Genomic DNA, 16,857 nt, shown 5'->3' on the forward strand with positions numbered 1-16,857 from the left:
TGGTTCTAAATATTGATTATAGTAAGTAATGATTTAATAGGCGACGTTGCACATCTTTTAATAATGTTATTATATATTTAATTGATACGTAATTATCATATTTTTTTATAGATAGTTAGAGAATTATAACACATTTTTAAAAAAACTATACATACCAATCAAACATATTATGAATTGATTAAGGGAAAAGAAAGGGAAGAAATGAAGTTTTAATAATTTTCCGGGCAGAGCAAATATGAGAAGAAACTTGAATTGTAGGGCACATTCACCAACTTAGCACCTAACCTCATAAATAAAAAGGCCAATGTATCAAATTTCAAACACTACTGAAAACTGAGGCTCATAAAAGCCGCTCCAAAATTTATCAGATGTGCCAGCTTATTGATATTATATATAAACTAAAATATAATCTTTTGAATTTATTGCTACCGCTAGCTCAACCAACCAAACCCACCTCCCATCCTCTCTTGCTCTCTCATTTTTGTGTTAAATTCAACAAATTAAACTAAAAGCTTATCAGCTGCATAATTTCTCGCATATTTTGTTGGTGGCAACAATGTCTGAGACCTATACTGTCAAAGTTGAAGAAGCAAGGCCTGCTGCAGATGGCAAGCCGTCGGGCGGCCCGGTTTATCGGTGCATTTATGCCAAAGATGGGTTACTAGAGTCACCGGCCGGTTTGGAGTCTCCATGGCAGTTTTTTTGGTACGACCCTTCACCCTTTTCATGCATGTTCTTGTTGAAATGAACTTTTAAAGTTCAGCTTTTTAAAGTAACATTATGAAATGAAAAACGGAAAAACGGAATGGAAAAAAAATATAAAAAATATATATATTGGCCCATGCAGGTCTCGAACCTGCGACCTTCGCGTTATTAGCACGACGCTCTAACCAACTGAGCTAATAGGCCAATTGATTGCTGGGACTATCGATAATATTAATGGCATTTAATAGTGACGGAAAAAACAATCCAATTTCAAATGGTTCGTTTAATGTATATGGTGGCTAAAAGCTCCTGTGTGATATGCTTGCAGTGATTCTGCCAAAAGGATTCCAAATAACCAAATGCTGGGTGGACGCAAAGTCAGTGACGGAAAGGTACAAATTTTGGTGCCTGATATGTGCAATTTTTGCATGCATGTAGCTAGCTTATAGAATGAGTTAGTGTAAAGATTACATGAGCCTGTGGATGCTGATTGGATTCATTTTTGTTGAGAAGTGTCTTAAATGCTAGAATCAATATATGTACGTTGATTTGTCAGGTTGGTCCTTATGTGTGGCTCACATACCAAGAGGTCTATGATGCTGCGATTCGTTTCGGTTCCGCCATGAGGAGCCGTGGTGTCAATCCTGTAAGTGACAAATGTTTTTATACTATATTGATAATAGAAAGATATGTTTGATTTACTCAATATAAATGTTATGTTTCCAGGGAGATCGTTGCGGTATTTATGGATCTAATTGCCCTGAATGGATTATAGCTATGGAGGTATAATCTTTATTTCATACAGCAGTGACACTGGCAGTCTGGCACATCATATAAAGAGCTCTAAGTTACAAGTTTATTAGATTATGAGAGGAAACTAAAGATTTGGTCAATAAAGTTTGTATTGATTCAATTATGTGGTGCTATTTGTTTGGTTTTCTTGGTGCAGGCTTGTAATAGCCAGGCCATAACGTATGTACCACTATATGACACCCTAGGTATGTTATCTTCAAATTTACAGTAAACCTTGGCATGCTAGTTTAAATCATTTTTTCCCCCGGCAGATAAGAGTTTAGTGAAATACACTCAATCATCTTGTAACCTGACATGGTTTTCATCTCAGGTGCTAATGCGGTGGAGTTCATCATCAATCATGCTGAAGTTTCAATAGCTTTTGTTCAGGAGAACAAAATCCCTTCTGTAGGCATTCATTGTGTTAATTCACTGTATTGTAATGTAACAGTCACTTACGACCACGATAAACTCTGATTTTCTCTCTGTTTCATGCAGATTCTATCTTGCCTTCCAAGGTGTTGTTTGTACTTAAAAAGTGAGTATAAGTTGCTAACTATTTGAAGTACTTGAAATTTAAGTGGCCATATTTGGATTAGGATTCAAACTACTGTTTCTTTTCTTCAGCTATTGTCAGCTTTGCAAATGTTTCTAGCTCACAGAAGAAGGAAGCTGAAGAACTTGGGGTCTCTTGCTTTTCTTGGGAGGAATTTCTACAGTTGGTATGATTTTAATGCAGTTGATCCCTTACAAAAATCAGTTTGAATCATCTGTAAAGTCATGTTTGATTGGCTGTTCATTTTGATCTAGCCATCATTGTGACTTGGTTGTCCACCTTTTTCCAGGGAACTCTGGATTGTGAACTTCCACTGAAAAAGAAGACTGACATTTCTACAATAATGTATACAAGTGGAACAACAGGAGAACCTAAAGGTGTCGTTCTCACTAATCAGGCTGTTGTAGCAGAAGTACTGAGTGTCGACCAAATGTTTGTGGTTACGGGCAAAGTGGTGAGAGACCAAACACTAGTTCTGTCTCTAAATCTGAATGCCTGAATGTGATTATGATTTTCCTATTTTTCTCCTGCATTTTTCATGCCAGAATTAGGTTCTATTTTTCTTTCCATTGAAGTCAAAACTATGTCCGTTCTTAGTTACATGGTATGGCGAAGGAATGCTATAATGTTGAACTTATGGTCTTCTCTATTACAGTGTTCAGAAGAGGATACATACTTCTCATTCCTTCCTTTGGCCCATATATATGATCAGATCATTGAAACTCATTGCATCCACAAGGGTTGTTCAATAGGATTTTGGCGAGGCGTAAGAACAAACTCTATTTCACAATGTGATTTCTTCAGTTTTCTAGATTGAGGCCATCTCCACTATATTTCTTGTTGATTATTGCTTGCAGGATGTCCGGTATTTGATGGAGGACATCCAGGAACTGAAACCAACAATGTTTTCTGGGGTCCCTAGAGTGTATGACCGTATATACACTGGTACAATATGCCAATGTACACATAAATTAACTATCAATTAACATATTATGCTTAACTGTTGACTTTTTTATTCTAAACATCGGTTTTAATTTGTCTTGAAGGAATATCCAATAAAATATCATCTGGAGGCGCACTGTCAAAGAAATTGTTTGAATTTGCTTATAACTAGTATGTTTAACAACAAACCTCTGTCATTTTATTTTGTTTCTACTCCACAACTAACAAGAAGCTACCAACAGCAAGTTGGGAAATATGAAGAAGGGCATGCCACAAAACAAAGCAGCACCACTCTTAGACAGTCTCGTATTCAGTAAGGTCAGTCATTTGATCTTCCTCAGCTTGATTTGAATGTTTCTGTTTTACATTCTAAATAACTATTAATTTTGCTAGATAAGGGAAGCTTTTGGAGGAAGACTCCAAGCCATGTTATCTGGTGCAGCACCTTTGCCTATTCATGTAGAGGAGTTCCTACGGGTCACTAGTGGTGCTCCTTTGACACAAGGATATGGTATGGTAGAATGATTGTTTGTCTTAGTACTCAGTCGAAGTTGTCTAGTATATTTCAGCATTATCATGAAGCTTTTGAACGGAAACTTTGTGTATAGTTAAGAGTAAATTCCTTGACGTCAGAACCACTCATTGTTAGCACATTGATATGAAAATATATAGAAAATATTAAATGTGAAAATTGGTACACTACCTTTATCTTAATCTTCTTATAAAATCCTCAAAAATATTCCAAAACTCATTGTAATGGCCATTAACAGTCTGCTTACTTTAAAAATTAAGCTGTTTAGAATGACTAATCACTTCTTAATGTTTTCCAGTGTCATATTCTATGCCTACTTCTGATACTTTGACAATGATAGGTCTTACGGAAAGTTGTAGTGGGTGTTTTACATCCCTAGCCGATGTATTTAATATGATTGGAACTGTTGGTGTCCCTATGACAACTGTTGAAGCAAGGCTTGAGTCCGTGCCAGAGATGGGATACGATGCCCTTTCCAGTGTGCCTCGTGGAGAGATTTGTCTGAGAGGAAATACCTTGTTCTCAGGTTATTACAAGCGGCCAGATCTAACTGAAGAAGTCATTGTTGATGGGTGGTTCCATACCGGTAAAAACCCTTGGCAATACACATTTAAGAAGCTTATGTGAAGGGATGATAAATTATGAATTTCCTATTCTATTCCTCCATGTCTACTTGTAACTAAATCTTCAAATTATAATTTTGAGAGGTTCACAGGTGACATTGGAGAATGGCAACCGAGTGGAGCTATGAAAATAATTGACAGAAAAAAGAATATATTTAAGCTTTCTCAAGGAGAATATGTTGCGGTTGAGAGCATTGAGAACATATACTTACAATGCCCCTTGACAACATTGGTACATTTCTGTATCTTTGATGCATATTTGAAGCTAATGCAGACTAGAATGTTACTATGTGCCTGAAATTGAAAATGAACATTTTGTTCGTAAGTTGATCCTAAACCGAGCATTTAGGCTTCAATGGTTGAAAATTTCTGAAACTTTCAATTGATACACAGATATGGGTCTATGGGAACAGTTTCGAATCATTTCTTGTAGCTGTTGTGGTCCCTGATAGAAAGGCACTTGAGGATTGGGCGGTAAACCATCTTCATGAGGCTGTTGATTTTAAATCATTGTGTGAGAACCCTAAGGCAAGGAAATACGTTCTAGATGAGCTCAACAGCACTGCCCAGAAACACAAAGTACGTATGTGAAACATTTTCTTGATTTTCCTTCTTCCTACTTGCTTGATGAATAGTATCATCATCTGACCTGAACAACAATTCTACAGCTTAGAGGTTTTGAGATGTTAAAAGCCGTTCATCTCGAACCAACTCCCTTCGACATTGAGAAGGATCTGATTACTCCGACATTTAAACTGAAGAGGCCACAGCTGCTTAAATACTACAAGGTTTGCTTTATGCTCTTCGATTTCACATGTTGGTAAAATTATGTTGCAACTCTAGCTCTAATTTATGATTATGCTGCTGCAAACCTGCAGGACAAGATTGATCAATTGTACAGTGAAGCAAAGGGATCAAAGCCGTGAGAGCAATTTCCGAAGATAGAAAAACCAATATTCGGATATACAGATCTGCAGATGCTTCTAGAAAATTCCTTCCGACTCATGTTCAACCTTTACAAGAGAACCATGGTAAAGAAAAACTGCAATGTTGATCATTGTTCTTGTTTGTACATGAATAAGATTGTTTGAAGATTTCTGATTCAAGGAATCATGTTATTTCTGATTCAGGGAATCATGTTACTCCCTCTTGAATGTTTTCAATTATATAGAGTTATTTCCTCTTCCCTTGAATCCTTATTTTCACACATTTGATTATTTGGCTGTTTTTATGATTTCATTAAGAGAACTTTATTCAGAGCACGGGAGCAAAATAATCCTTAAAAACTTAAGCCGCAGCAGAGCCCGTGTTCATGGTCTTGTTGCAGCCAAATGTTGCTACAAATAGTTTTCGAACAAAACAGAAGTTCCAACGACAGCTAATGATAATACAACAATCTTTCAGTTCTTTCAATAAATAATTTATTTGTTCAACATAAAGATAATACACGCTTCACACTCCAAACATAGTTTTCCTTCATATTTTCCCAAAAGAAATCAATGAAAAGGAATTTACAGAGCACGATTAATTAATGATGTAAAAGAGGATAATTCATATCATCTGCAAACTTCGAAACAATCCTTATAAATTTTGTAAAATTCAAACAGTCGAGAAGCTGAAGATAAGGTGCCTATAGGATGTAAAGTACCAGGGCCCAGGCAGGATAGACCACCAGAATGATTATGCCAACTGAGTTTGAAACGCCATGGGCCTTTGTGAAGGAATTTCTAAAGCCACCAGATGCTCGGATGTGTTCTTGCAGCAAATAACAAGCGATGGCAAGACATATTACCACACCAATCCAGCTGCTTCTTATGTAGCTTGCAAATAAACTGGGAGCAACCACTATTAGAAGAATCAAAGCAGCAGGCATTTCCAGCCAATCTGCAGTTGAAGTCAAGGAACAACCAAATTTAGTTAGATTAGAATCTCATTACATAGTTGTATAATTACAAGCATGGAAAGCAGAAGCTGGAGGTCAGTATAACATTAATCTAGTGCGTGCAAGAGCCACTAAGCAAGTGTGGCTTAACTGCTTAAGCATGATATAAGATGTACAAGAGTTCAAGCCATCACAAAAACCACTTGTGTACATTCAATCAAATGATGATGTCAACTGTCAAGGGCTCAACGCAAGGCTCTCCATTGGCAAAGGTTGCACATCCCTTCACAAGTGTAAAAGTTCAAATGCAATTGAGTAAAGCAAAAACTATATCAACATTTTACCTGGGAAATGTCTTGGGAAGAAAAGGCGCAAGATAATAGCAATGAAAGCAATCCATTTTCCAACATCTCCCCTGTACAATAAAACAACATATAAGCATGAAAAGAGTAATTATGAAGTCAGCGAAGAGGTACAGCCTAAAGAGTGGAAGATCACCTGAATACGTTGAAAATCAGTGAAGGAAGACAAAAGAAGATATAAGGGATCAACAATCCTGTAAGAATGTTAGTTCTCCAATTTGTTCGGTCCAAGATCAACAAATAACTGCAGAAAGCAATATATTTAGTCAGTACACCGAGTCGATCACAACTTATGTTCTCAAAGACATTGGCAACTTCAAATTCTGATTTGTAAATTAAGTTGGTTTCAGAGCATTGAAGACCTACTGGACTAATGCATAGTCTACAATTACGACTATGAGAATCATAATGGGTAAAAGTTTTTCTTAGCAGAGGATGATGAAGATGAACACAAGCTCATATTATGGCGATGCAAAAAATAGTAAAATTGAATCTGCTCATTGATTTCACATTTGATAACACTGCAAGTGATGACTTAGAATATCAAGTTGTCTAGAGCATAACTATAGCTCAAAACATGTTAACATGATGCGTAATTTGGAATCTAGAAAAAATTAATTTCATACAATTTATGTTATTAAGCATATCGGATTTCCGACACATAACACAGCAGTGGCAAAATCCACAGAACTAATCAGAGCACTCAAATGCTAAATAAGAGGAAAGGTGTAGCATCAGAATTTTAACAGTAACATATCCACACACATCTCGAAAAACAATCAAATGATGCATATTAAAAAAAAAAAAAACTTTGTCATCATGCACAAAAGATCTAACCCAAAAAAAAAAAAAAAGGCCAAACAATTAAGCAGGAAAGAATAACAGCTCAAATATGAATTACCAGGCACATAAATCATCCCAAAACCAACACAGTCACAATACTGATAGAGCTAAATCTTAAAAAATTTTAAATTTAAAAAATGTAGACAGATATGTTGCTAGCTAAAGAGATATTGAGAGATAGTGACATTACATAGCAGCAAAAGAAGCAACCCATTCGAGAAAAGTGGTTCCAAATCCTAAACCACGGAGCTTGATGGCATCCACTGAATGATCAGCCAGCTTCTTTGCAGCCACAACAAGCTCTTTCATGTCCGAGCTTATCAAATCACTTGTCACCCCACCAGCTCTCGTGGCCAAATAACTCTTCTGACCCATCATCACTTTCAATCTTCCGGTCAAAACCCACAACTCAAGAAACAGCAAGAAGCAAGCGAAGATTACTATAGAGAAACTGTCCGATGGAGACAAAAAACTTTCGACTGTCGGCTTGTGCTGTGATTGTAATCTAATGTAAATATCAACATCTAATTGGTCGGTTCCGGAATTTAATGCCACGTGGACGCGGGAGTTTCCAATTTGAGTTCATAACGTGGCCTATGTTTTATTTATTTATTTAATTTTGTGTTCAATTGAAGCAAGGTATCCATAACTAATAAAGTAAATTAACTTTTACAATAAGGTCGGCTTAAACGGGAAAATTGAAAGTGATGGGGATTTAGCCACGTCTAGTTTTCTCTCTCGTTTCTTAGACACCTGCCATTGCCATCACTGTTTCGGACATCATCTGTTTGCTAACTTGCATTGCTGTCGCATAATTAGGCTATGTGCCTATGCATCATTAGGCAGATGAATTGTTCCAATAACTGATTGTGGGCTGTCATCTGATCATTCACCAATGCGAGTTTCCATTACATGTAGCAATTTCTGATTTATTCGCAATTTGCAAGTATTAAGAGGAGGAATCTGATGACTTGCTGCTTTCATTACTTCTCAAACGACAAATGTCCACTTTGAACTCTCGAGGCGAGTTTCTAAACTAAGTTTTAATGCGAATAATTTTATAAGTATTGTCATAATATTTTTTTTGATATATTACAATTTTAATATTTATAATTAAAAATTTATTGGGACTTATTATGAGTAATTTTATTACGATACAGTCTGAATATTAATTTTTACTGAAGAGAGATTTGCACTTACAATTAATATTAGAGAAAAATTAATCATATCCTAATGTGAAGAGCATAGTCCGAATATCAATTTTCACGAGAAAAAAATTTGACCTCATAATTAATATTAAAAAAAATCGGTCATATTATAATGTGGAGAGCCAACTAACTCCCATTATATAAGGAGACAAATCCCAACGCCGACTCTACACTAGACTTGAACCTATGCCATCAAAAACCTTGAGGGCATGGGCCCATAGGCAGATTTGTCATAATATTTGAGATGAAAAACATTAATTAGCCAACAATCTCGTTGACCAAAATTAGAGATATTTCTTCAGGCGAGGTCGAGGTGAAGGGAACTTTATTTCTTGTCTAGTAAGCGGATTACGGAGATAATACTCAGGGTTGCTGTAATCCCAGGGCTTAGAATCATTAGAGCTTTCTCGGAGAACTGTCAAGTCATCCGAATAGGCTACGGCAGAACGTCTGGGATGAACAAATCTGATTATACGAATAAGTTGGCTATAATTAGGGGCTTTGGGATAGTGAATAAAGGGCAGGCTGGGGATATTTTGGAAATTTCGCACTTGGGTCTTTCGATTGTATTGTAACATCAAGATCAAGTTGATGGAGAGGGAAAGGGAATCAGTATCAGGGTAATGGTGTGTGGGCTGATGTTAGCCCATAGGGAAATCCAGCCCAAAGCCTCACTTCTAAGGCCCGTCGAGAACTCTTAGCAAGACCTTAATAGTAGTTTAAAAATTGGGTTAATTTTGCACTGCCTCAACAGAATGATAATCTTCCCTCTATTCCAAAAGTGCAAAAAATATTAATTCATACTAAATGATGTTAATTTTAATAACTGACTAGCGTTCATAGTAACAATATAGGCTAATAAGTAATAACGGTGTTATGGGTATCTTTTACATAGTGATTAAGGTTGACATCTCTGATAAAACTGGGAAAAAGATTAAAATATTAAAAAAAAATGTGATCATCTTAAATACTGAAAATTAAGAATGAGCTGATGGGCAAAAATAAGTATTTTTATTTCTAATTTTGGCATTTGAATTAATGAAATTACAAGCCATGGCATCAAAAGAAAGAATATTTCCATCTGTTCCCTACAGATCAGGGCATCCAGAACAGTTTTGTGCTAAGAATTAACAAGCAAAGGCCTCTAATTCAGAATTCTGTTTCTTCGCATTATCAAAACCGGAAATAGAAAATCAATAAACTATATAAGCTTTAATGTTTTATAAATCACATTTGTTAGTTTAAATTTAAGACACAGTATAGCCGATCCATTAATATAATCCAGTAATATATTTTATTACATTCACGAAATCTCCCAAAGAGACACTGGGAGTTTATTACTTCTTAGATTTATTAATTTGGGAGGTATTTTAAGAATAGTCAATAATCCGAAATTGACCCAAAAGCTATGAAATCTTTTCCAAATCTAACCAAATTACAACGAGACAAGAGGTACAACAAATTTCACATGCGCAGTGATACAAAGAATTGTATACATTAATTCGAACAAACTAAACAATGATTAATTAGATGCTTGTAGCCTTGGTCAAGGATTTAATTGTTGCAGATGATCCCGTCAACAGCTTCCCAGCCTCAACAGTAAACGTGTCATACCTATGAAAGAACTCCACCAGAAAAACCCTAGACAGCAGCACCACCAGATTCTTGGCGGGACACTGCTTATTCTCGGCCGTTGGATCCTCCGTCTCCCGCCCATTTGACCAATAAACATACTTCAACAACTTCTCACCCTCCCCCACAAATCTATGGCCCACAAACTCCTCGGGATTCTCAAAAACCCTAGGATCCTTTGTAGCAAACGGCTGATACCCAAAGATCATATTACCTTTCTTGATCTCATAAGCTGCGTCATGGCTGTGGATCACCATATCAACTTTAGCCTTTCCGTACTGGAACGGCACCGGAGGCTCAATCCTCAAAGCTTCATAAACAACTGATTTGGTTAAGGCCATCCTCTCTAAGGCAGCAAAAGTGACTCCACCTTCAGCTTTAACAACGGTCCTGATTTCATCAGCAAGCTGGCGGTGTAACTTTTCTCCAGCCAATCCAACCCATTTTATCAATGCAGGAAACCCAGTCTTGAGTCCACCATATGCATTCAAAGTAGATAAAAATACTAAGTTATGGCAAGCTTCATCTCTTTGAATTCCAAACCTTTCTGCGTCATCAAGAATTGGACCCGAAAACTTATTGAACGCATCGTATAGTTTCTGATAATCAGATTTTGCAACAAAGAACGGTAATGGAAATGTGTGCAACAACAAATCTTCTAAAGGGTTTAGAAACTTTGGCAGCCTTAGTGTCGTAATTGGTGCAAGTTGAGGAAACAACCATTTATTAGCAAAACTTGGACCTTTTGATGCTATTTTTGTATCATTAGGGTTTTTGTCGCAAAATAAGCGAAAAAAGAAGTTGAAAGCTAATGTATCATTAAGGGTGTTGTAATTTGCTTCTCCTTTTTCAGCCATTTGATCTTCAAGCTCGATAAAGAGCTCGGATACACAAGTTTTAAAGAGGGGTATGAACTTGTCGTGCTTGCTCGCGAGTGTAGATAAGATGAAAGATTTCAAAGAAGAATGTTTGGGCTCAGAAGGATCAAGATAGGCACAAACACGGTGGCCTCCGGTGAAGGACACGGAAGGGAAGAAAGTGCCAAACAAAACATTGCGTTTTTCGACTTTGGATGTGTCGAAGAGGACGGGGAAGGAGACGGCATCGAGGACAGCGATGACGTTAGGGTTAGAGGCAATGAAAGGACCAGGAGGCATGTTGGTTTTGAAGATTGTGGATTTGTGTTTGTTGATTCGGTCTTGGAAGAACTTGTCTTGGCCTTGAAAGTAGAAGTAATCTAGACGATCTTTAATGGGGCCAAAGAAGGGCAAGCCATAGTCACCTGGGATTGGTTTCAGTGGAAGATTTGAGGGTGGTGATGAAGTAGAAGAGGAAGCCATTGTTTGGACACTTCAGTTTTTCGTATACGAAGGAGATGGCATGTAAAACGTTGATATAATTGAATTTTTATACATAAGTTTGGCGAATAAGTGATGAGATATTAATTTGTTCTTTTGATTAGGTTGAGTGTCCAAGTTTACTTTTGAAATTGTCAACGGCATTTATATATGAAATGACTTTTCTTACTATAAAACTTGCAGCATTTTTTTAGAAACTGACACTATACATTCGTTGTACAGTAAACTGAATATCAAGTGGGATGTATAATAAATTGGATTTTTTAAAATATATTTACATGTATTTTTTAGGAGAAAATCTATAATACATTAGAGGTATCGTGTCAGACATATAATAAGTAAATAATACAATGACATACGTACATTTATTTTGAAAAATCATCGTGTAAGTGATGATTATATTAAATATAATTACGTATGTTATGTATGCATCAATTGATTTTAATAATTAGATGTATTCTAAAATTTTTTATTATTTTAGGTCAATAGTAGTTTAGATATATATACGTATATACACACAATTTAGAAATTTATGTACCAAGATTATCTAACTCGAAAATCTATTCTTATTCCACATTTTTGTAGGGGAAAAAAAAAGGAGTTTGACAGAGATTCGAGCCGGTGTCCTCACCAACCCACCATTGGGCTTGATTACTAGAAACATATTTAACTTGATATCACGTGGCATATTTATCATTTGAGTACGACCAAGTTTGGTTGCTTCATTGGCGGGAAACTAAGTACATAGACCAAAGTAGTCTAAGAGATTTAACGTATCAAAATTGAGTAGCCATTTGTAAACTACATGATTCCATGAACACGCATGTTTGGCGCCTTTCAGGACTGAGGATAACGAAATGTTTTGGAACTGAATAATATACAATGTGAATCTCTTCTAATACTAAAGGTTTCCTTCTTTGGTGCTTTCTGATCAGCCCATTTATTTAAGTTTGTTCACCTGAAAATAGATTGTCAAACAAGAAAGTATCATATTTACGCAATTTAGATATATGTTATTGGGGTATTTTGGGTGCAATTAATTTGTACGACACGACATTCATTAATTAAGTTAATTTGTTAATCATATGTCACTAGTGACAACAAACAATAGTATTATCGACGAAATATTTTTGGGGGTTTCATATACTCTTAGTAACAGGTACTTTTTACAAAAGGAAAAAAATTGCCGTCGGATAAATATTACAAATATCATTAATTTTCTTCAAGGACAATTTACACTCGGTGATAAAGAATTGAAGATCAGACTGGCCAAAAGGTAGATGAGTAATGATAAAAGTATTCTTTTATGCTAAAATTCAAAGTAAGATAAGCCCGAACAATGTCTTGTTTTTGCTAGCTCAAAGGATTAGACAAGAACAGATAAATTTCCAGCAAAAATAAAAACAAAAATAAAAATACGATTAAAAAACTAGAAAAGTTAAGAAGAACCGCGAGTGAATAAACCGGCACATTAACAACCGGAGTCCCTCAAACATAAACCTAAGGTATCTTATTGTTCTCTAGGCATGCCATTGAAGCCACTGGGACCGCTCGAGCTTTTACTCACCTAAAATTGATTTCATTTGAAAAAAAAAAAAAAAATTTGTGAAGAAGACAATCACATGATCATGGCGCTCCCTCTTAATCTCCAATCACTTTTTAATCTGACTGAGATTTGTTCGATCCAGCAATTTACCTTTTCACATCTCCATTATTCTCACTTCACGGTAGTGTGAAGGTAATTATCTCACTTCTCCCTTGTTCGATATCTTAATTTTGCAATTAATTTCTTTGCTTTTTTCAAATTAATTTAGGGTTAGATTCAAGTTAGTTTTGGTTTAAGTTATGGTTTCCATCAAGTTAGATTTAGATTAGGTTATGGTTTCCGTTACAGTTAGGAATCTCTTCACCTTACTCAACAGTTAATGATTATGATAGATTTACATTTTAAAATAATTATATTAAATTTTATAGTGTTCAAATTAAATTCTCTGCTAAAATGTAAACAAACAGTCATTTAACTATGTCATTTGGTGACCATTTGATTTTGATTTTGATTTTTTTAATAATTTATTTTTAGATTTTTTTTTGGAGCCCCATAACCGCCCCAAATTAATCGGGTCCTTGCAGGTTCGGGGCTCGCAGGTATTGCTGCCAATAATACACAGGAAACAACTAAATGTTAGTGACATAACATTGATAATTATTAAAAAAGATCCAAAAAAACAATGAAAAATACTAAAAGCGAATAATAAATCACTCACATTTTGGAAAAGGGGATCGAGCAGTGTCTTGGCATTGGGAGTCACAATAACTTTAAGAAAGTGGCTTAATGGTCTTCAAATGACAATGATTATCAAGGCTTTTAAGTAATCAATAAAGCATAGATTTATATATAGTGTCATTAGTAAGTAATCAATAAAGCATAGATTTATATATAGTGTCATTAGGTTTTTTTTTTAATTATTACATGAGACTATTCCTCAAGAGTACAACTCATATTATATAAGATTGCAACTTATATTTACAAATCAGACTATTATTGAGACTAATTTACATCAATTCTTATGAAGTACTGCCTATATTTTTACCCTCTCTAATATTTGAGGGACGTCTACTCCGCTCACATTTCGAAAGGAAGAGGACTACCTTCACTCAAATTGAGGAAGGAAATAAAACCCTCACAATGTATTGTGAGAGCTCGAATCCATGACCTCACAATTGTGAGATTTGGATTCTAACCACTAGGTTTTGACTATATAGTGTCATTAGTTGCGTTGCCATTTTCCATCTAAATTAACTAAGTTCCTCTTGCTTTGGAGCGAATGTAATTGGTGGCGTGCAAAGAATTATATTAGTGGTTTCCATCTTATAAAGCACTTGAGTGAAGTCTTCAACTTCAAGTTATAATAACTATATCATCAGAGTATTGCTGTCTTTTCACTAAAGTATGTGCATGTTTTTAATTAATTTGCTTGTTTGCTTAGAATTACTATTTAATTTCTGTATTAACATTAAAAAAATGAAAAATGCTAGTTGCCCCGGGTCAAACCCCGAAAGCAACCAAAACAACGCCATTTTGGTTTTTTTTTTCCTCTTCTTCATGAAACGTTGTCGTTTCAGCCAAGTAAAAGCAAAACCAACTAAAGCAGAAAAACCATAGAGAAACAGCTACTTTATGAACTGAGAAAAATGTAGAATCTTTAAGCTCTTCCTCTTCGATTTACCACACCTAGGGATGGCAAAAATCCCCATGGGGATGGGTACCCTCGGGGATTTTCCCCATTCGGGGAGGGTACGGGGATAATTTTATACCCAATTTTTTTTTCGGGGAGGGGACGGGGAAAATTTTTTACCCAACTTTTTATTCGGGGAGGGGACGGGGATGAGGTGGAATCCCCATCCCCTACCCATTTCCCCATTTTAATTTTTAATTTTATTTTTATTTTTAAAATTACTAATAAATAAATAACAAAATTATAAATATTGTTAAAAATAATAAATATCAAAATAGTTGTATGTTGGGAAAGTGGTCACCCTTTGCCGGGAATTAGTTGAAGAGTATTAATTGAAGTTTTCACCAACTGTTTATTGCTTTGATTATACTGGTAGTAGTTCTTCTACTAGATCTACAGGGGATTCTTATAAGAAAGCAACCAAATGGATGACAGGTTTTAATGATTATGTAAACAATGGAGATTGTGCAGTTGTTGCAGATGAATTAGATTCATATTTGGATGAGAAAGTTATATCTCGGATGGAAGATTTTAATATTTTGAGTTGGTGGAAGACAAATGCTAATAGGTATCCTACATTAGCTCGAATTGCTAGAGATATTTTGGCAATTCCAATTACAACAGTTGCTTCTGAATCAGCTTTTAACACTAGTGGTAGAGTTGTGAGCTCATACCATAACAAACTTCATCCAAGCACATTGGAGGACTTAATGTGCTGTCAAAGTTGGTTACGAGCTTACAATAGCGGTATGAGTTTATTTTAATATGATTAATTTAAAATCGAAAATAAAAAATGTATTAGACTATTAATTATTCGGGGACCGGGGACCCTCGGGGATCCCCTGTTATTATTCGGGGAGGGGATGGGGATTCTCTCAAGCAATTTTGACGGGGACGGGGAGGGGACGGGGACATATGCAAAACATCGGGGATGGGTATGGGGAGATTGGTCCCCTCCCCTCCCCTCCCCATTGCCATCCCTACCACACCCGAGTGAAATGAAGAATCTTTAATCTCTTATATTCCTCGAATGTGATAGGCTTTAGGTGTTTCACACATGGCTAGGACTGTAGTCTCAAATTGACGACTTACTTGAAGTGGCCTATAACTAATTTAGAATTCCCATATTAAGAATGAGCGATGAGAGTTTATGTCTTTTCTTTTCTACACGAATCGGGTGAGGTACTTTGTTATGATCTCCCACTTGCTGCTTGTCATTTTGGGTGTGCTAAATATAGAAGAGAAATAAAGCTTTTCTGATAGTATTTGCTGATCTTTATATCATTTCTTATCAACCAATCTACATTCATTACATGAAATTTTAGCTGTAAAATACCCCTATTTGAAGGAGTCTGCTGTCACGCACTTATAGATCTATACGTAACTAAAAGCAACTAATCGCAACTTCAGAGTCAAGGGAGGGCTCTTTGTTTCATATCTTTCACTTCTTCTTTCGTATATGTACTTTCTGGCTGATCTAAGAAAGACAAAAAAGAGCGGTTTAGACAAAAAAGATCTCGATTTGGATCTTAAACAAAACGAACAAAACGAAGAGGAGAGGAAGAGGATTGGGTTATGTCATTCCCTGGTGAAACAAAGAGGAGAAAATGAAGAGGAGAGGAAGACGAAAATGAAGAGGAGAGGAACATTTGCTTTTGCTAGGGTGAAACAGTAGCGTTTCATGAAGAAGAGGAAAGAAAAAAAAAATTGAAACGACATCGTTTTGTTTTAGTTTTCGGAGTTTGACCCGGGATAAATAGCAGAACTCTAAAAAATTTTGATTTAAAAATTTGCAGCGCCACATCTGCAAGGCTGCAACCTCAAGCCTGTGATATCCACCTGCTCCATAACAGTGTTGGGCCTGATATCAGGTCAAGTCGTCCTACAAACCAATATCATATTTTGATTTTCGATAAAATGCATAAAGAATAGCCTTGCCGAGCCATAAATATTGCTGGAGAAATTTAACAGTTTTATGATTATTAAATTGCATAAACGCTGGTCTTCATGAGCCATAAAGATGTCAAAAGAAGCATTGAAATTTTTTGGATTTCCTTTTTTTTTTGGTTTGATGTCAGCAATTTTAAAATCTGGGATAACCTTTCAGTCAATCTGGAATGTTATGAACTATGTAACCGGAGTCATATGTTGCCCATTCCGAAGTGGTTTGAGCGGGGGACTTAGCG

The 16,857-nt window shown here is 35.9% G+C and overlaps 3 protein-coding genes and 1 non-coding gene across 4 annotated transcripts; 1 reads left to right on the forward strand and 3 right to left on the reverse strand.

The window, feature by feature from the left end:
• Positions 1-405: 405 nt before the first annotated feature.
• Positions 406-5,343, forward strand: LOC102614637 (probable CoA ligase CCL6). The gene is made up of 19 exons (XM_006479289.4): positions 406-705; positions 1,034-1,097; positions 1,262-1,351; positions 1,432-1,488; positions 1,655-1,703; positions 1,829-1,905; positions 1,996-2,035; positions 2,125-2,219; positions 2,343-2,507; positions 2,709-2,819; positions 2,911-2,998; positions 3,100-3,166; positions 3,238-3,313; positions 3,389-3,506; positions 3,868-4,113; positions 4,243-4,382; positions 4,544-4,729; positions 4,819-4,938; positions 5,029-5,343. Exons 1-19 carry the CDS (start codon positions 557-559, stop codon positions 5,074-5,076), a joined length of 1,986 nt encoding a protein of 661 aa, XP_006479352.2. The 5' UTR covers positions 406-556; the 3' UTR covers positions 5,077-5,343.
• TRNAI-AAU (transfer RNA isoleucine (anticodon AAU)) lies at positions 836-909 on the reverse strand. The gene has a single exon. It is a non-coding gene; the product is annotated as a tRNA-Ile (tRNA).
• A 211-nt stretch (positions 5,344-5,554) lies between the features above and the next one.
• On the reverse strand, positions 5,555-7,748 carry LOC102614347 (cold-regulated 413 plasma membrane protein 1). The gene is made up of 4 exons (XM_006479288.4): positions 7,428-7,748; positions 6,531-6,638; positions 6,377-6,447; positions 5,555-6,034 (listed from the first exon to the last, which is right to left on the reverse strand). Exons 1-4 carry the CDS (start codon positions 7,613-7,615, stop codon positions 5,781-5,783), a joined length of 621 nt encoding a protein of 206 aa, XP_006479351.2. The 5' UTR covers positions 7,616-7,748; the 3' UTR covers positions 5,555-5,780.
• Positions 7,749-9,839: 2,091 nt separating this feature from the next.
• LOC102614058 (allene oxide synthase 3-like) lies at positions 9,840-11,459 on the reverse strand. The gene has a single exon (XM_006479287.4). It carries the CDS (start codon positions 11,415-11,417, stop codon positions 9,972-9,974), a length of 1,446 nt encoding a protein of 481 aa, XP_006479350.2. The 5' UTR covers positions 11,418-11,459; the 3' UTR covers positions 9,840-9,971.
• Between the last annotated feature and the right edge of the window lie 5,398 nt (positions 11,460-16,857).

The sequence above is a fragment of the Citrus sinensis genome, chromosome 8 (genome assembly GCF_022201045.2).
Source record: "Citrus sinensis cultivar Valencia sweet orange chromosome 8, DVS_A1.0, whole genome shotgun sequence".
In the NCBI taxonomy this organism is placed as follows: Eukaryota; Viridiplantae; Streptophyta; class Magnoliopsida; order Sapindales; family Rutaceae; genus Citrus; species Citrus sinensis.